Here is a 15,067-nt window from a genome sequence, read left to right as displayed (position 1 = left end):
GTCTAAAATCTGCTTCGACAGGGTGGTATGTTCTCAAAATCTCATCCAAATTAAATGTTTTATAAACGAAGGGGTAATATTACTTACCGCAACATGATTACGCCTATAATTCTGTTTAATCAATGAGTGATAAAATCTTGTGTTTCTATCTCCATCAGTAACATAAAGGTGTTTAGCTTTTGAAACTAGAACGAATTTTTATCCTCTCCTGTTACAGCACGGTGCTGAACTGCATCGTGCGGCGGCTGCAGAGGCCATGTGCACCATGTGGGACCCGTTGTGCCACATGGCCTCTGCAGCGCCACATGATTCAAACTAGAACACCTCCTCCGCATCTAACAATCAATTCATATATTTTTCGAATTCTTCTAAATTAATACACCACCCTTTTTTAATTCCAAATGTTTTGAAATAAAGAATTTTTCAGTGTCTCCAAGAAACCAAAAGCAGAGACATTTCAACGCTATAACAAACAACTCATACCCACCAGTTTAATTATAGGATTATCACCATCTAGACTTCCATTATTCAACAAAGAAACTATTAAAATCAGGATAAAAAAAAAAAAAAACCATTAAACTTGGAAATGGAATAATCTGTGAAAGTAAACTGTAATACAATAGGATATGATCCGAGCCAACAACATGTAGTTTAATCAAAGGCCGTACCCAATGCACAAGGCTCCCGCATTTAGCAAGGTCTGGGGAAGGTGAAATGTACGCAACCTTACCCCTGTTTCCAAAGAGATTGTTTCCAGGACTTGAACTCGTGACCAAGTGTTCAGCAAGATCTGAATAGATGCATTAGGCCATAAGTCGAACCACAAAAAGGATTGGGGGGGGGGGGGGAATCCCCTATCCAGGCATCCTTTAATCAAATTAGGGGGCCTCGATCTGTTTGTTGACCACTTGATCCATGTAAAAGGAGAACCTTTACCTTCAAAAGGTCTCAAGATCAAACTGGCAGATCAGAGCTTGCAACAGATAAGCTGCCAGGGTACCAAATAAAAAGGGTTTACCACCCAACTCATCTGCCGGGCTAAGAAGTTCATTGAAATCTCCCAAAACAAAAAAGGAAAGGAGACACAAGACAAATAAGAGTTAAGGGCAGACCAACATGATTGCCATAAAGAGGGTTGGGGAGAGGGGCATAAAGACAAAGAAGACACCAAATCACACGAGACAAAGGGTTTAAAAGCAAGGGGACAATGTTCTCTGTGCCAGGGGTGCAGGTTGCGCCCAGATACATGGGGGTTGGCGTAATGACCATCCTACTCCCTAAGTGGCAGGCCCATGTGTCTGGGCATAGCCTATGCTGTGGCACAAAGGACATGAGCCCTAAAAGCAATTAAAAAAAAATGGAGAAACCCCTATAGGGTTTTAGTATTTTTTCCAAAATAACCTTCGCATGCATCCAAAAGCCATTTCTATCAAGGGCACCCACCGAAATGTAGTTTCTCAAACAATTCAGTAAAAGCCAAATCGTCAGTCTGACTTTTGATCTCACAGAGAAATACGATATCAGGTCTTTGCGTGAGGAGGGAATTTACAGCCCTAACATTCCAACATAAATTGTTCATGAAGATTAACAAAAGAAGAAAATCACCCCCAAGCATGCCACTCATAATAAGTCCAAAAAGACCCTACTGTGTTTTTTTCTGTTGGCTGGGCAATTCGCTCGTATCAAACACAACCAAGCCAAAACAAAGACAAAAATGCCAGCTAGGCCGGGCCGGGCCTACAGCAGCTCATCAGCTTTATTTTCCCGCTCTTAGTTTTTTTCTTTGATAAAAGCACAATTTATTGACGAGGGAACCAAGTTCCTGTAGAGTCCGCATACAAAAGATGAGAGATAAAGGGGGAGGGGGAGGGGGAGACAACCAGTGGTAAGAGTTTTGTATAGGAGCTGCGAAAGTGGCCAGAGAGTCTGCTACCGCATTGCCCTCTCCAAGTACATGGGTAAATGAGATGCTATCGAACCTGTGAAATAGGTTGAAACAGTCGTTTAAAATATGGGCTATTCTCCAAGGAGTGATGGCTGAACCCCTGTTCAGTAGGCGAGTGATGAGGAGGTTATCGCTTTCGATAATAACCCTCGTGTAATTCAATAATAACCCTCGTGTAATTCAATGAGCATGCTATCTGCAGTGCCATTTTTACATAGACAGTCAGAAGAGAGTCAGAAGAGAGAAGAATTCAGTGACTCATTTACCCAATATTCCAATGAACTTACATTTACCGCCATCAAGTGGACAAAACAATAAAATAAAAGATTGAATAATTGAAGTTTGAGAATGAAACCAAATACATATTAATTAGAAGCCCAAACTGCAAAGTTTCCTTCAAACAAAAAAAAGGTACAAGGTTTTGGTCTATGAAAATAAAAGGCTAGAACACTCGTTCGGTAGATATAACTACGAAGACAAAAGAAAATAATTTAGAACAGCAAAGTAAATGGAATTCATCTCACTTTTCTCTATCTACTTGGTTTCGGAAGAGGGCTCCCCCTTAGCAGGTTAAAGGTTAGATTAAGGCCGTTGCATTGGGAGGTGGGTTGAGCTCATCCCAAGCTTCAATCCATGTGACCATGGCATCTCCCAGCTTCTCAAAGTAAGGATCAATGTGACCAAGCTTCTCCTTCACCTGCTTCGAGAGCTCGATGTAGCATTTCTGCACAGTTGTACATTCACTTGGGAGGGAAACAGATTGAAAGAATGGGATGATTTCTTCTTGCCAATAGATTCCTTTGTATTCTTTCTTCAAGTTTACAAATGGGTTGCTTGCCTTGCTGTGCCAAATATATGGCAACCCTGTCTTCACCCCAAGGCCCAAATGATCACAGATCACCTGAGAACCATATCCAATTAAAAAAATCTGTAAGCAAAAGATATTGGATCCCTACAAGAGGGATGCAATTAGACAAAATTTGATGAGCAAGGGGGGAGCAACATATCAAATTCAGTGACCCATGTCAACCATATTGAACCCAGATTTCTCAAAATAGACAGACTTTTCTGAAATTTTTTTGAAGCACTATATTGTCATGTGGAAAAACTTGGATTCGACATAAAAAATGAGTAGATGATGCTACAAACCAATGTGTCAACTTACTTTAAGCAATGATTGATAATATAATAGGACTGTTTGGGCAGCAAGGAACCCACTCCCTATAATTAAACTCCTTGGGGGTACTAGCGAAAGAATAAGACAGTCAGACAAGAATATAGTCTATAAGAGAAACAGTTACCATATACTAGTTCAATCAAGGTGAGCTGCTAATTTCAAACAAGAATGATTTAACTCAGTGCCACCCACCAAGATGGCAGGTTTCCAGATTGATGTCATCCAACATTATTATTCCCATACCAAAATAAACTAACGATGTGCAAATACAAAACTAATAAACCAAAACCAGCCAATAAATGGACACCAAAAAATAAGCACCATGAAAAAGAAAATTTTAAGTAAACCAAAAAGACAGTTTTCTTTCACAGGTGGAGAAGGAAGAATCCCCTCACCAGCAATGATTTGAAATTGTGATTGGAGTCATTGGACTCTGTCATCATAAACTCCGACCCCCGCCCCTATTGTACAAGGTGAAAAACACCCCTCCCTAATCCAATATGACAGGACTGAAGGTAGTGGGAGGAGATTCTTTCTTTGCCGTGGATGAAGGAAAACTCGATCCACCAAATGTGCAAACAATCAATTTGGACCGTGCAATCAATGCGGAAAAGTTGCACTGACAGATCACCCCTATTGTCTCACCAACTCAGGGTCCAGACAAATATAAGTATAAAAATATTGATTGGATGATCGGGACAACAAATGTAGCCCACATACCACAGAGGTTTAGTACATACTTTCTAGGTCGCAGAAGTTTTATGGATCAAGTTATGCTTCAAAGAAGATGAAGAGAGGTAAGAGAAATGAGCATACCTTGGTACACCAACCAGCCCACATGTCGTCGTATCTTCCAATAGGTTGGCCATCACCCATAAGCCCAAAGTACATTGCAGGACCAATCAGCTCCCTATCAAATCCCAGGTTCATTCCACACATCGGGAATAAGGTGCCTTTGGGTATTGTCATTACCGCATCCACATACCTGCATGCGCGAGAAAAATTACTACATATTTTGGGCGTGCATGAAAACTTACACGATTCAAAAGTTCATTTTTAATTTTTATATCTTTAGAGGGATAAAGAAAATTGCTCTTTTAATCAAAATAAAGGAATGGTACGTTTAAAGACAACAAACCATCAATAATTTAGAACAATGACCCAAAGAGATCAAATCCTACAGACACTCATTTACTTTCATAAGGCTTATGATTCCAATGAGAAGATTACAGATCATCTCAGTTGTCATCTCAGTTGTCATACTTTAATTACTTAATCAATGCAACAATGCCATGGCTTTTGTATAAAAATGGAAGAAACAATCTAGGGGATGGATTAAGTGACAAACCTGGTGTTGCGTTCAAGAGGCTTGACGAGCTGAGTGGGTGCGTCATAGTCAGGAATGTTGAGCCAGAGCCCATGAGAGACTGCGGTGGGTGCACCTTGTCTTAAGCTGAATGGGTATCCTCGGACGAAGTCCGCACCTTCCCTGTATGGGTCATACAGTGTGTTGAAGAAAAAGGGTGCAGATGGCGTCAATAGGTTATTTATGTGCTGAGCCAACGCGTTGATCTCCTTCCCGCTAGGATCCTTGGCCACCTTCAATGATCAAACAAAAAACAATTATCAAATTTTCCCACCATCTCATGGACCCAAAAAAAAAAAAAACTAGCCCTTTTATTAAGGAATTTACATATTATGCTTTTTCATTCGATTGGGTGAGTGTCCTTCGAAACCCACGCGTTGAATTACTTTCAGGCTGTATTTGATATACATTCTCGAAATAGATTCTCGGTCTACAACGAATTCTGAAATCTGTCTCTCTTTTTTTTTTTTAGATATAAGAATACATTCTAAACCAAAAATCTATTATCGAACAAATGCCAAACGCAGCCTCCAAGCAAATAGTAGGACCCATTTCAAGAGAGGGCGAGGCCCCGCCGACAGATGATGATCTGTCTATGGGGCCAATGAAATGGCGGATAGCAACCATGTGACACCTCTCCGGAATAGATTGGTCGATCTGTCCCTTTGTCTGTATCCTCGTTGAGGATTAAAACAAAGGCGGAGAACGAAAAAAGCCAGAGGGGTAGGGACCGACCGACGGACTGATGTAGAGAACGATTTGTCCGATTACCTCTCAGAAATGGTGAAATAATGGGAATTCTATCTCGCTGAAGGAATATTCGAACTCCTAAGAAACAAAAAAAGTCTACGCGGCTAAGCCTAACACTAATATCTGGCTGGGCCATGGAAACTTAATATAAGCCGCGTTCTGCGGAGGGAATTCAACACGGAAGATTTTTTCCTTTTTTTAATCGGAGGATCGATAGGAAATTTTACTGGGAGATGAGCTAGGAGCAAGGCTATAGCAGGTTAAAATTACAAAGATAAACCCTTAATTTCCTTTTCCAAGTACCATTTTGAAATTTCAAATCCTCGCAGGGTGGAGCTCAGAATCTAAAATCTGAAATAGGTATTGTGAAGACAAGCTCAGGTTCTATTTCTCATTAGAAAAATTCACTTGTTTTACGGCTTTTTTAATTCTGAAAACTTGGGGAAAGTAGGGAATATTAAAACATAAAGAACGAAGTTGACTTTTACAGACCAAAGTAAAATGGGATGATGAAGAGAGACTATGACGACGAGAAGCCTCGGAATCTCAAATCTGAAGGAAAAGGGAGAAAGACCTAGGGCCAAATGACTCGATTCACAATCCAGTCAAAATTAAATTCACGCAACCTAATCTAACGATTCAACTATCTAATCTTCTGGAAATCGAAGAAAAAAGAGGAAAACTCACGAAGCAATCGTCGTCAATGGTGAAGATGTACTTCTTCTTGGAGACGAGAAAACCGAAGCAGCGGCAAGCAGAGTCCTTGAAGGAGATGCAGCTGGCTTTGGGCCCTAGGATCCGATTGATGTCGTTCCTGTTGTAGAGCTCATAGTCGAAGCCGTCTGGGACTCGGATCGTTCTGGTGGGATCTCCGTCTTGAACGATGATCAGATGATAGGGCTGGAAGAATGGCCTCCACATCTCCAAGAAATCGAGGTTCCTAATCGTCGGGATCACGATATCGAGCTCTTCTGTCAAAGGGGGAGAGATCGGAATCACTGGGTGTGCCATGGTTCCTGATCAGGTCCAACAAGGCAAGGATCTGAAATACAAGAGGTCTTCTGTCTCCAAAACTCCCAAACAGAACTGATAAGACTGAAGAGACTGTGGGTTCCTTTTATAGAGTAAAAATAGAGGGAAAACAGAGGGAAAACAGAGAGAAATAGTTAGAAGGGGGGCGCGGGTTTCGTTTTTCGGAAACGAGCAATGAGTGAAGAGTTAAGACTTAAGAGAGAGAAATGGAGATATTTGAGGTGGGGTCGTGGGGATGGGGATGGGGATGGGGATGGGAGAAGCGATGCGCACAACTCACGCGGCATCACGTGGACCCTGTTCACTATAGATGGGACCCGGATCCTCTCGAGCGCGCATCTATCGGCTGGTTTTATTTCCTTAGGACGAGCATTTCTTTTCCACTTTTTGTGTTTTACTTTCACTTCCTTCGCTTTAACGATTTAACCATCGGTTAAAAAACAACATCCCGATCATAGTTATTAATATCGTGATCGGATCCGTATCGGTTTCGGCCTATGTTGATTGTTGATACATCTCAACCGTAATAGATCATATTAGACAATTTTGCCCTTAATTTATATTAAAAAAATAATAATTTTTGAAGAGAATTATTCTTAATAAGAACTGTTCCATTGATATTGGATCAGTCAAGATCAATATTTAATTCCATGATCTTAATTCTGAGTTGCAAATTGGTTTTAGTAGTTATTGAATTAGCAAATTAGTCCCTAGGTCCAAACATAGGGGCATGCGAAATGATCGTTGTGTCACCATGAAAAGGTGGAATTTTCTAAGAGCATGACAGTCATTTTGCATGCCAGTGCAGAGGTAGCACACCACATGCCTAAGTAGCATTCTCTTTTCCTTAGATTTAATATTTAAAAAAGGGTAAATTATACGTCACCCTCTAATTTTCAAACTAAACTCAAATCATCTTCTGATTTTTGAAAAAACTCAAATCATCCCCTCTACACTAATGGTGTTAGTATGCTGTTAGTTATTGGTGTGAAAGGACTATTTCACCCTTGTACTAAAACATTAGAATTAAATTTACAATACTACCCTTCCTTCATCTTCAACATTGATCAAGGATAGTTTAGGGGTTTAAATTTATTTAACTGGCTAACAACATCACTTAACAACATAAAACTAACGATAAGGACTAATTTATCATATTGGGGTTTAAACCAAGGGGTGATTTGAGTTTTTTCAAAATTTAGGGGGTGATCTAAGTTTCATTTGAAAACCAAGGGGGTGGCGTGTAATTTACCCTTTAAAAAAACTATACATGTAAACAAAGTGATAAATTTAGAAATTGGAATATTCTTTTGGTTGTACTCAGTTTTATTTTGAAAATGTTTTTTAAGTTTGGCTAGGGTTTGCAAAACAATTTGGAAAGTCGCCTACTTTTCATTCCTCTTGACATGTCTCCAAAAAACTTTAAGGTTTTTAACAAATGTCTCCCTCAAATTGCCCATTTGTCTAAATGCCTCCCTATAACTTTTTTTAATTGTAAATGTTTTCTTACTTTCCAAAGTGAATAGCATTTTGGTCTAGTCCGTTAATCTAAGACGTTAGAGGTTAGTTTCAGGGAATATAATGACCAAAATGCTCTTATGATAAAAACCAACCAAAATTAAAGAGTAAAGTTATCAAATTGCCCTCATCTTCCCCAAATAGTTTAGGTTTGAAACTGAAACCTTAAACCTAAACAATTCCAAACCTCTGTGGGAAGAGAAGGTGGGAACAAAATAGAATTTGGTAATGAGGTGGCGCTGAGCAGCAACAGCTAGGAACCTTGCAGTTGAAGTGGATTCAGTATATCAATAGCTCTAGTCTCAGACTCGCAGTAGCCTTGATTAAAGAGGTCCAACTTGTCAGCCACACCCCCTCTCCTCCCCTTTCTATGAACCTTCAGAGCAGCCGCACGCCCCATCGATGCTTCCTTCCTCTCCTTTGCCTTCTCCTCGGCAGAAGAGGCAGCAATCAAACAATGCTACGTCCCTGCATCACCCCAATCCATGCCTCCGCTGTGATCCCCTGTTTGCTTGATCAATCGGCAAGATGCCAAGGGGTTGTTAATACAATACAAAATCCACTGTTGTTGCCGCATTGAAGCCCTCGATGAGGGTTCTAATTTTTTTATTATCCCTGGTTGAATCTCAGATCGTAGATTATAATCGGGGTGATGAGAGAGATGGCAGTAAATAGAGTTGGGCGAAGCCCCTGTTTTGGTCCCCATCAAACTATCATGTTTAGGAAAACAAAATAAAAGAAGCACAACAACAGAGACACAGTTAGTGGCCCGATTGAAAGGTCGGTCATGAAAATTTCTATTCAATGTCCAAGAGTCAACAATTTCTAATCAAGGTTTTCATATCAGCATTTGAACAACTTATTTTTTAATAAATTAGAAGACTTCTATTTTTCCCCCTTTTTCTTCTGGACTAAAATACTTAACAAAATCACATGGAAAGCTTTTCTGAACGTTGGAGTGGAAACTAGACAGAATATATTTCAGCTAATTGAATGTTTGATGTGCCACCACTGAAGAGATCATAGATCAGAAAACTCTTCGGTTCCTATGGTCAGCTTTGTTCTCTTGCTTGTGCTTTTCTGTTACCACCTTCTCTTCTCAGAGAGGTTTGGAATTGTTTAGGTTTAGGGTTTCAGTTTCAAACCTAAACTATTTGGGAGAAGATGAGGGCAATTTGGTAACTTTACTCTTTAATTTTGGTTGGTTTTTATCATAAGGGCATTTTGGTTATTAGATTTCCTGAAACTAACCTCTAACATCCACTCTAACGGATTAGACCAAAGTGATATATTGTTTTGAAAGTAAGGGGAGTTTGCAACTAGAAAAGTTGTAAGAGCGCATTTGGACAAATGGGCATTTTGAGAGAGGCATTTGTAAAAAACCCTAAATTTTATGTTATAAATTTTTCCAATGACTTTTTAAGTACTAAATTAGTTGTTAAATCTTTGCTTTCAATTGATTCCTTTAATACTTTTGTTAGATCCACTTGGTGGAAATTTTTTTGGAAACTAAAAATCCATTCTAAATTTTTTCTAGCGACTTTTAAATGTAGGCCTCCCGGTTAAGGTAGCTATTTCCAAATGGATTCAGGTCAATACAACCTGTGCTCTTTGTGGATGTGGTGTTGAATCCTACTGGCACTTATTCCTTTCATGTGACTGGACCAAATGCATCTGGACGGCTGGGCCATTGGGGCTAAGGACTGAATGGCTTTCGCATTAATCATTGGAAAATTTCTGCATAGCAACTTTGTTTAATCGTTCTCTAGATAAGATCTCTTTAGATTGGTTTTTCAAAGTGTTTATTATTGTGTTATTTTATTTGAACTACTAGAAACAAAGTGGTAGTAGGGCTAGAAAAGCCTAATCCCACTTGGGTTCTTAAACAAACTGATTTGTGGTTATCCAGTTTGAAGATTTCCCTTCCCCCTATTTCATCCCATGCTGTAATGTCAGATAGTTTTGATGTGGTAGGCTTACAATCTTTATCCATCCCTCATTTTAGTTATCCTATCTTAATCTGTGGAGGGTACCATACATCTGGAGTAATTTCGGCAAGGTGGTCGAGTATATTTCTACTTAACGGTATTTTCACTTTGTTTTTGGCAGGGTATATTAAGAATAGCAATGGATGTGACCCAGTGGTCATTAATATTAGAAATGGTCTTGATATTTCAAAGAGTTTGGGGTTGCAGATTAAAGAAGTATGGTGCTCCAATCAAGAGATTGCTGATCTTCTTCCATCTTCCAATCCTTGGCTGTGGTCATTACTTAAAGATCTTTTGTATATACATAACCTAGGCCCTGATATACACTATACTACTTTGAGTGACTCTCTTTGTCGCGCGTTAGCTAACAACCTTGCTAAGTCAGCTTGCCTTACGATGTCTATGTATATGTTATCTCTTTAATCTAGTTATATAATTTCTATTTCATCCAAAAAAAAAAAAAAAAAAAAAACAGTAACCAAACACAATGGTTGTCTCTCTGGCTTCATCATGGCAGTCTCTCACGTGTACACAAGATGGACTTGTGTGTACCACTTTTCATAAGGGGAAGAGAGAGATAGACTCATTCTACGCCAACACTCCCAGACAGAGAACTTTCTCCCTTATTAATATTTATTTTCACACAACAATTTTGAAAAATAATTTTACTGGTCCAATCGGAATTACAGAATATAAAGGAAACAAATTTCTTTAAATTGGAGTTATGACAATAAACACACGCCATGTAGTTTATAATGTGATATTGGATTGTGGGAGACTAATGTTTAATAATCTACTTGAATAGAAAAATTATAGCATATCTTCATAAATACCACATTATGGAATGTAGCATTAATATGACATGTGGTAAGATGGGTGGAATCCTAATGAGATCCTACTACTTCTTTATTGGTTCAACCCATTCATGTAGCATGTTTGCTATGATGAGGATCGATAAGAGATGCCATTTCACTTTAAGATTTGGGAGATGACCTTTTCACCACATCTTTTTGAGTTATCTATCTATTGGCAACCAAATTATATCTTTATTATATTTTTTTGGTAAAATATCTTTATTATATTTAATATAAAAAGTATATGATTTGGAAGATCTTGTGATTGGGTCCAATTGGGAAAGCCAAAACACAAATTGTTCTAAAAGAGTTTTAGAAAGCAATTAATTGGTAAGATTGCTTATAAGATATAGATTTTGCACATATCACTCTCCTTCTCACTTCTTAGAGAACCACCATCAGATCTCTTCCTTCTCCCTTATGTGAGTGTGTGAGGTAAAGGACTAAGGTTTAATGAAACCCTTTCTCCATGGCGGCAGCCGACGTTGACAGAAATGAAAAGCTATAGTAGTGGAAAGAACCAATTGCGTGAGTATATGTTATCAAATTTTTGAACGACCATCCCCACTAGTAGGACGATCCCCATCCGTTGTTTTGGCCAATAGCCAGAACTCATTTTCTTAGGGTGTGTTTGGTTGCATGAATCCACGTATGGTAATTTCGTGGAATCGTGATTCTCCATTATTAAAATAGTTTGGTTGTGTAATTCCACAAAATTGAGAAAATCACCTGATTCCACTTTTTGTACTAAAGTTGCTTCATATATGAACTCACACATGGGCCACTTCATTACATAGTACATTTAAACATCATGATTCAACCTAGAAGCAACATTTTTAATAAAATATTTTATTAATAAATACTCTATTTAAAAAAATAAAACATTAATATTTAATTAAATAAAAAATAATATTTAATAAAAAAACTAATATTTAATATATAAATTAATATTAAAAAAATTAAAATTTAATTAAAAACTAATATTTTATCAACTGACAGACTCATGGTAACCAAATAGCTTTTCATGAAGATTGACATTACAAAATCATGATAACCACAGTTTATTTTCCAGAATAACAAATCCACAAATTGTAACTCTATGGATAACCATCCAGAACCAGTACAGGTTCTAACAGATTTACACAACCAAACACACCCTTATAAAACTCCCTGTAACTCCCTACCATCAATGGGAGTTATAAGTTGGTTTTGATAACTACCACCAATCTTTGCTGATGTGGCAATTGGGCCACATCATCTAACATTTTTTTTTTCTTTCTAATTTCAATGAATCAAATATGAATAGGCAATAACAGAATGACTGTTGTATAGGTGACATAATTCCCTCATATAGTTATAAAAATTTCAGGCCAATCTGAGTTATATACAAGAACAAAATTCATGTAAAAGAGTCAAAAGGTCAAAAAACACAAAAAATAACAAATATTATCAAAGAGAGGCCCTTCCTGTCGATATAGTTGGAGATTACTACTTTGTGTGCCATGTGGCAAAGTCAAATGAGACAAGGCAATCAAAACAATCATTTTGCCACCTTTTTGGCATTGATATTTGTTATTTATTGGGAAAGTCTAATTTTATTGATGAACATACATTATATCTGTTGGAATTTTTTAAAATATTGATGTGGACTTTTAGTCCCACATCGACTATGAAAGAAAAGCTCATTGGGTTTATATGTGTTAGTAGTTAGTAGTTATTATTATCACATGTAATGCTAGAAGAGATTGTACGGTGCACTTGTGAGCGATGACAGTAATCGTCCGAACGCGTACACATGTGCGTGCACGTGCGTGAGGCGCAATGTAGCCCTTTGATGGCGCATTTTGCACTTCGCACATGCGCATCGTCGCAGTATATCGCCTTAATCTTTTCGGGATCGACGGTGTCTGATCAAAGGGTACTTAGGATCGATCTGACCGTTGGATCGGTGGCTGATCAAAGAGGGAGTGCAACCCTTGGTTTAACATTGACCCCAAGAGTTGCAGCCCACACGAACAGCCAAGGGAGCCCAGCCCAATAGTCATGACCTGTTAGGTCAAGCCATATGAGCCAATGGGTGTGACCCATCCGAACAGGCCTTGTGGGCCTATAAATGGGCCACGAATTCTCTCAGTCCAGATATCAAAAAATCTCTGATAGCTTCACAGTGTTACTGTCTCTGCAACCAGTAATAGTCCGCCTGATTTATCTTGGGAGGCAGGTTTGCTGTAACCCTTTGCAGGATTAGGAGGGTGCAAATACTGTCTTAAGGACAGAACGATTTCGTTCGACTCAGGCCATCTTTTTGTCCTCTCCTTTTTGTTCAGATTTCTAACAATATCCATATGGTAGGAGACCTCAAACCAGCTCATTGGTAAAAATCTAGCTCGATACCAAGAAGACATATTTGACTCTACATGTAGATAGACAATTTAAGTAAATGAAACTTAGGGGAAAGATAGCAGAAAGACCTAAGCTCTGATACCATATTAAAGAAAGTAAAAAAAACTCACGAAACACCACTTGTGAGTCCATCACAAAACTTTAATGGTGGAGATGACTTTTAAGACAACATTAGGTTGAGAGAACTCCTCAACTAATTAAAAGCACCAATGACTTAAAATAAATTGAACTATTACTTTATAACTCCCAACATCTCAACAAACCAATTTAAAAAATTTAGATATACAATAAGGGGTTTGTTGATACAGCAAAGATACTTACAGGAAAAGAATCAAAGTTATTGAGATCTATAATCAAATGCACTTCGTAATGTGCGGGATGCCCAGCTTGAGGCACCCTTTCTCACCCCCACACACTCCAGATCAATCACCCAATCATGGTTTAACGTATCAAAAATTGGATATCAATCCGGATCAGACGGAATTGCCCTTGTTTTTTTAATAAAAATTGATTTTTATTACTTTTTTGTATTTGGGTCATACTAGTGGATTAGTATCAGATCGGTCAATATTTGAGATCGACCTCAACCAATATTGATCCAGTCTAATCGTGAGATTACAACCCATGCACCCAATCCCCCTCTAAGCCACCATAATGGTGGGCCAACCCTGGTAAAAAAAAATGGGAGAGTGAATGCTACTTGGTCACGTGGCCCCTATGCTAGCGCAGGACCAATGGAAGCACACATCCATACATCCAATATGGGGTTGGGGTGGTCATTTTCCACCCATGTGTCTGGGCATAGGGGGTGCTACCAAGCATGATCTTTATCCCCTGTAATTCCCTGCCCAATACAATTCCTGCAATTCTTCTCATAGGGGGCGGAAATGACCACTATTCCCTGCTCGGGTGGAGTCCACCCCTCTCTCTTATTAGAGGCATTTGGGAGAACTGTACCAGGCAGAGAATCGCAGGAGATATTTTTCCCACCAAACAGTCTCCTTTTTCCCAAAAATAAATGCAAAGTTTTGATTCATCATAGGTTTTTGTGAAGAAGATAACTAATGTTGCATTATGAGGGGAGATGATTTCTCTGTGTGGCCCATGTCACTGATTAATAGTTGATCGAGTTTTGGTTTCTGTTCATCGCATCTTGAGCTGAATTGAAATCCAACGAATTAATCAAAAATTGAATCAATTTACACCTCTACTTTCACATCCTTTTTTTGGATTAATAGTTCGATTGTCTGGATCCAGCTGTTTGGATTGGCTCTAACGGCTCTGTCTAATCTTCGGTTTGCAACACACCGTCGGCACTTGGGTGGGTAAACTACTATCTATTATTAGAAGAATTGGGAGAGGGTTCTTTCAGCAAATAAAAATCACATCATTGGAAGGATAACAATGTCATTTCATGTGAGGTAAGGAAAAGACAGGGTAAATGCTAGCATACCATTCATGGCTGCTAAGAGAACTTTTTCCCTAAGAGATACTTATTCATCTCCTTAGATTGGGCTGCTGATCTAGGTAGGCCCCTGCGGAGAAGCAATCATTTTCTTTCGCGGGAGAAATGGATCAATCATTTGATATTAAAAAATGAAACATCACCCTCTTCAGAATTTAGAGTCTCACACTAATAAGTGATAAATATCAAGCGCCCTCAAGGCGCGTGCCCAGACCCACGGTTGGGATCTCACTGTTACGCCCGTACACCCATGATACGCCGAGGGCCAACTGGCCAGGGTCCAATTTGAACCATATGGACCTATTGAAACTGATCGAACAAAATCGGATCGAATCAAATTTTTATTAGATTAAACGGTTTTGGATTGAGATTTTTGATGACCGGTAAAAAACTGAATGGACTAGACTGGCAGAATGGTCCGATCAATATAAAAAATTGAAATAAACCAATAAAAATGATAGGAAGCCGGTGAGAGAATGAAAAGCCAAAAAAACATATTTTCATTGGGGAAGAGTATTCTATCTGAGAGCATGGCCTCTGTGCCAACGTGAGGGCTAATGAGAGTACAC

At 38.8% G+C, this 15,067-nt stretch overlaps 1 protein-coding gene across 2 annotated transcripts; it reads right to left on the bottom strand.

The window, feature by feature from the left end:
- Positions 1 to 2,427: 2,427 nt before the first annotated feature.
- On the bottom strand, positions 2,428 to 6,329 carry LOC122670425 (UDP-arabinopyranose mutase 1-like). 2 transcript variants are annotated; one of them, XM_043867298.1, is made up of 5 exons: positions 5,926 to 6,329; positions 4,471 to 4,721; positions 3,939 to 4,107; positions 2,533 to 2,846; positions 2,441 to 2,483 (listed from the first exon to the last, which is right to left on the bottom strand). In XM_043867298.1, exons 1-5 carry the CDS (start codon positions 6,247 to 6,249, stop codon positions 2,480 to 2,482), a joined length of 1,062 nt encoding a protein of 353 aa, XP_043723233.1. In that variant the 5' UTR covers positions 6,250 to 6,329; the 3' UTR covers positions 2,441 to 2,479. The 2 variants fall into 2 exon arrangements, with proteins under 2 accessions (XP_043723232.1, XP_043723233.1); XM_043867297.1 differs by having other exon boundaries at positions 2,428 to 2,846.
- Between the last annotated feature and the right edge of the window lie 8,738 nt (positions 6,330 to 15,067).

The sequence above is a fragment of the Telopea speciosissima genome, chromosome 8, assembly GCF_018873765.1.
Source record: "Telopea speciosissima isolate NSW1024214 ecotype Mountain lineage chromosome 8, Tspe_v1, whole genome shotgun sequence".
In the NCBI taxonomy this organism is placed as follows: domain Eukaryota; kingdom Viridiplantae; phylum Streptophyta; class Magnoliopsida; order Proteales; family Proteaceae; genus Telopea; species Telopea speciosissima.
The sequence above is the reverse complement of the archived record's forward strand: the minus strand, read 5'-3'. Positions and strand labels throughout refer to the sequence as shown.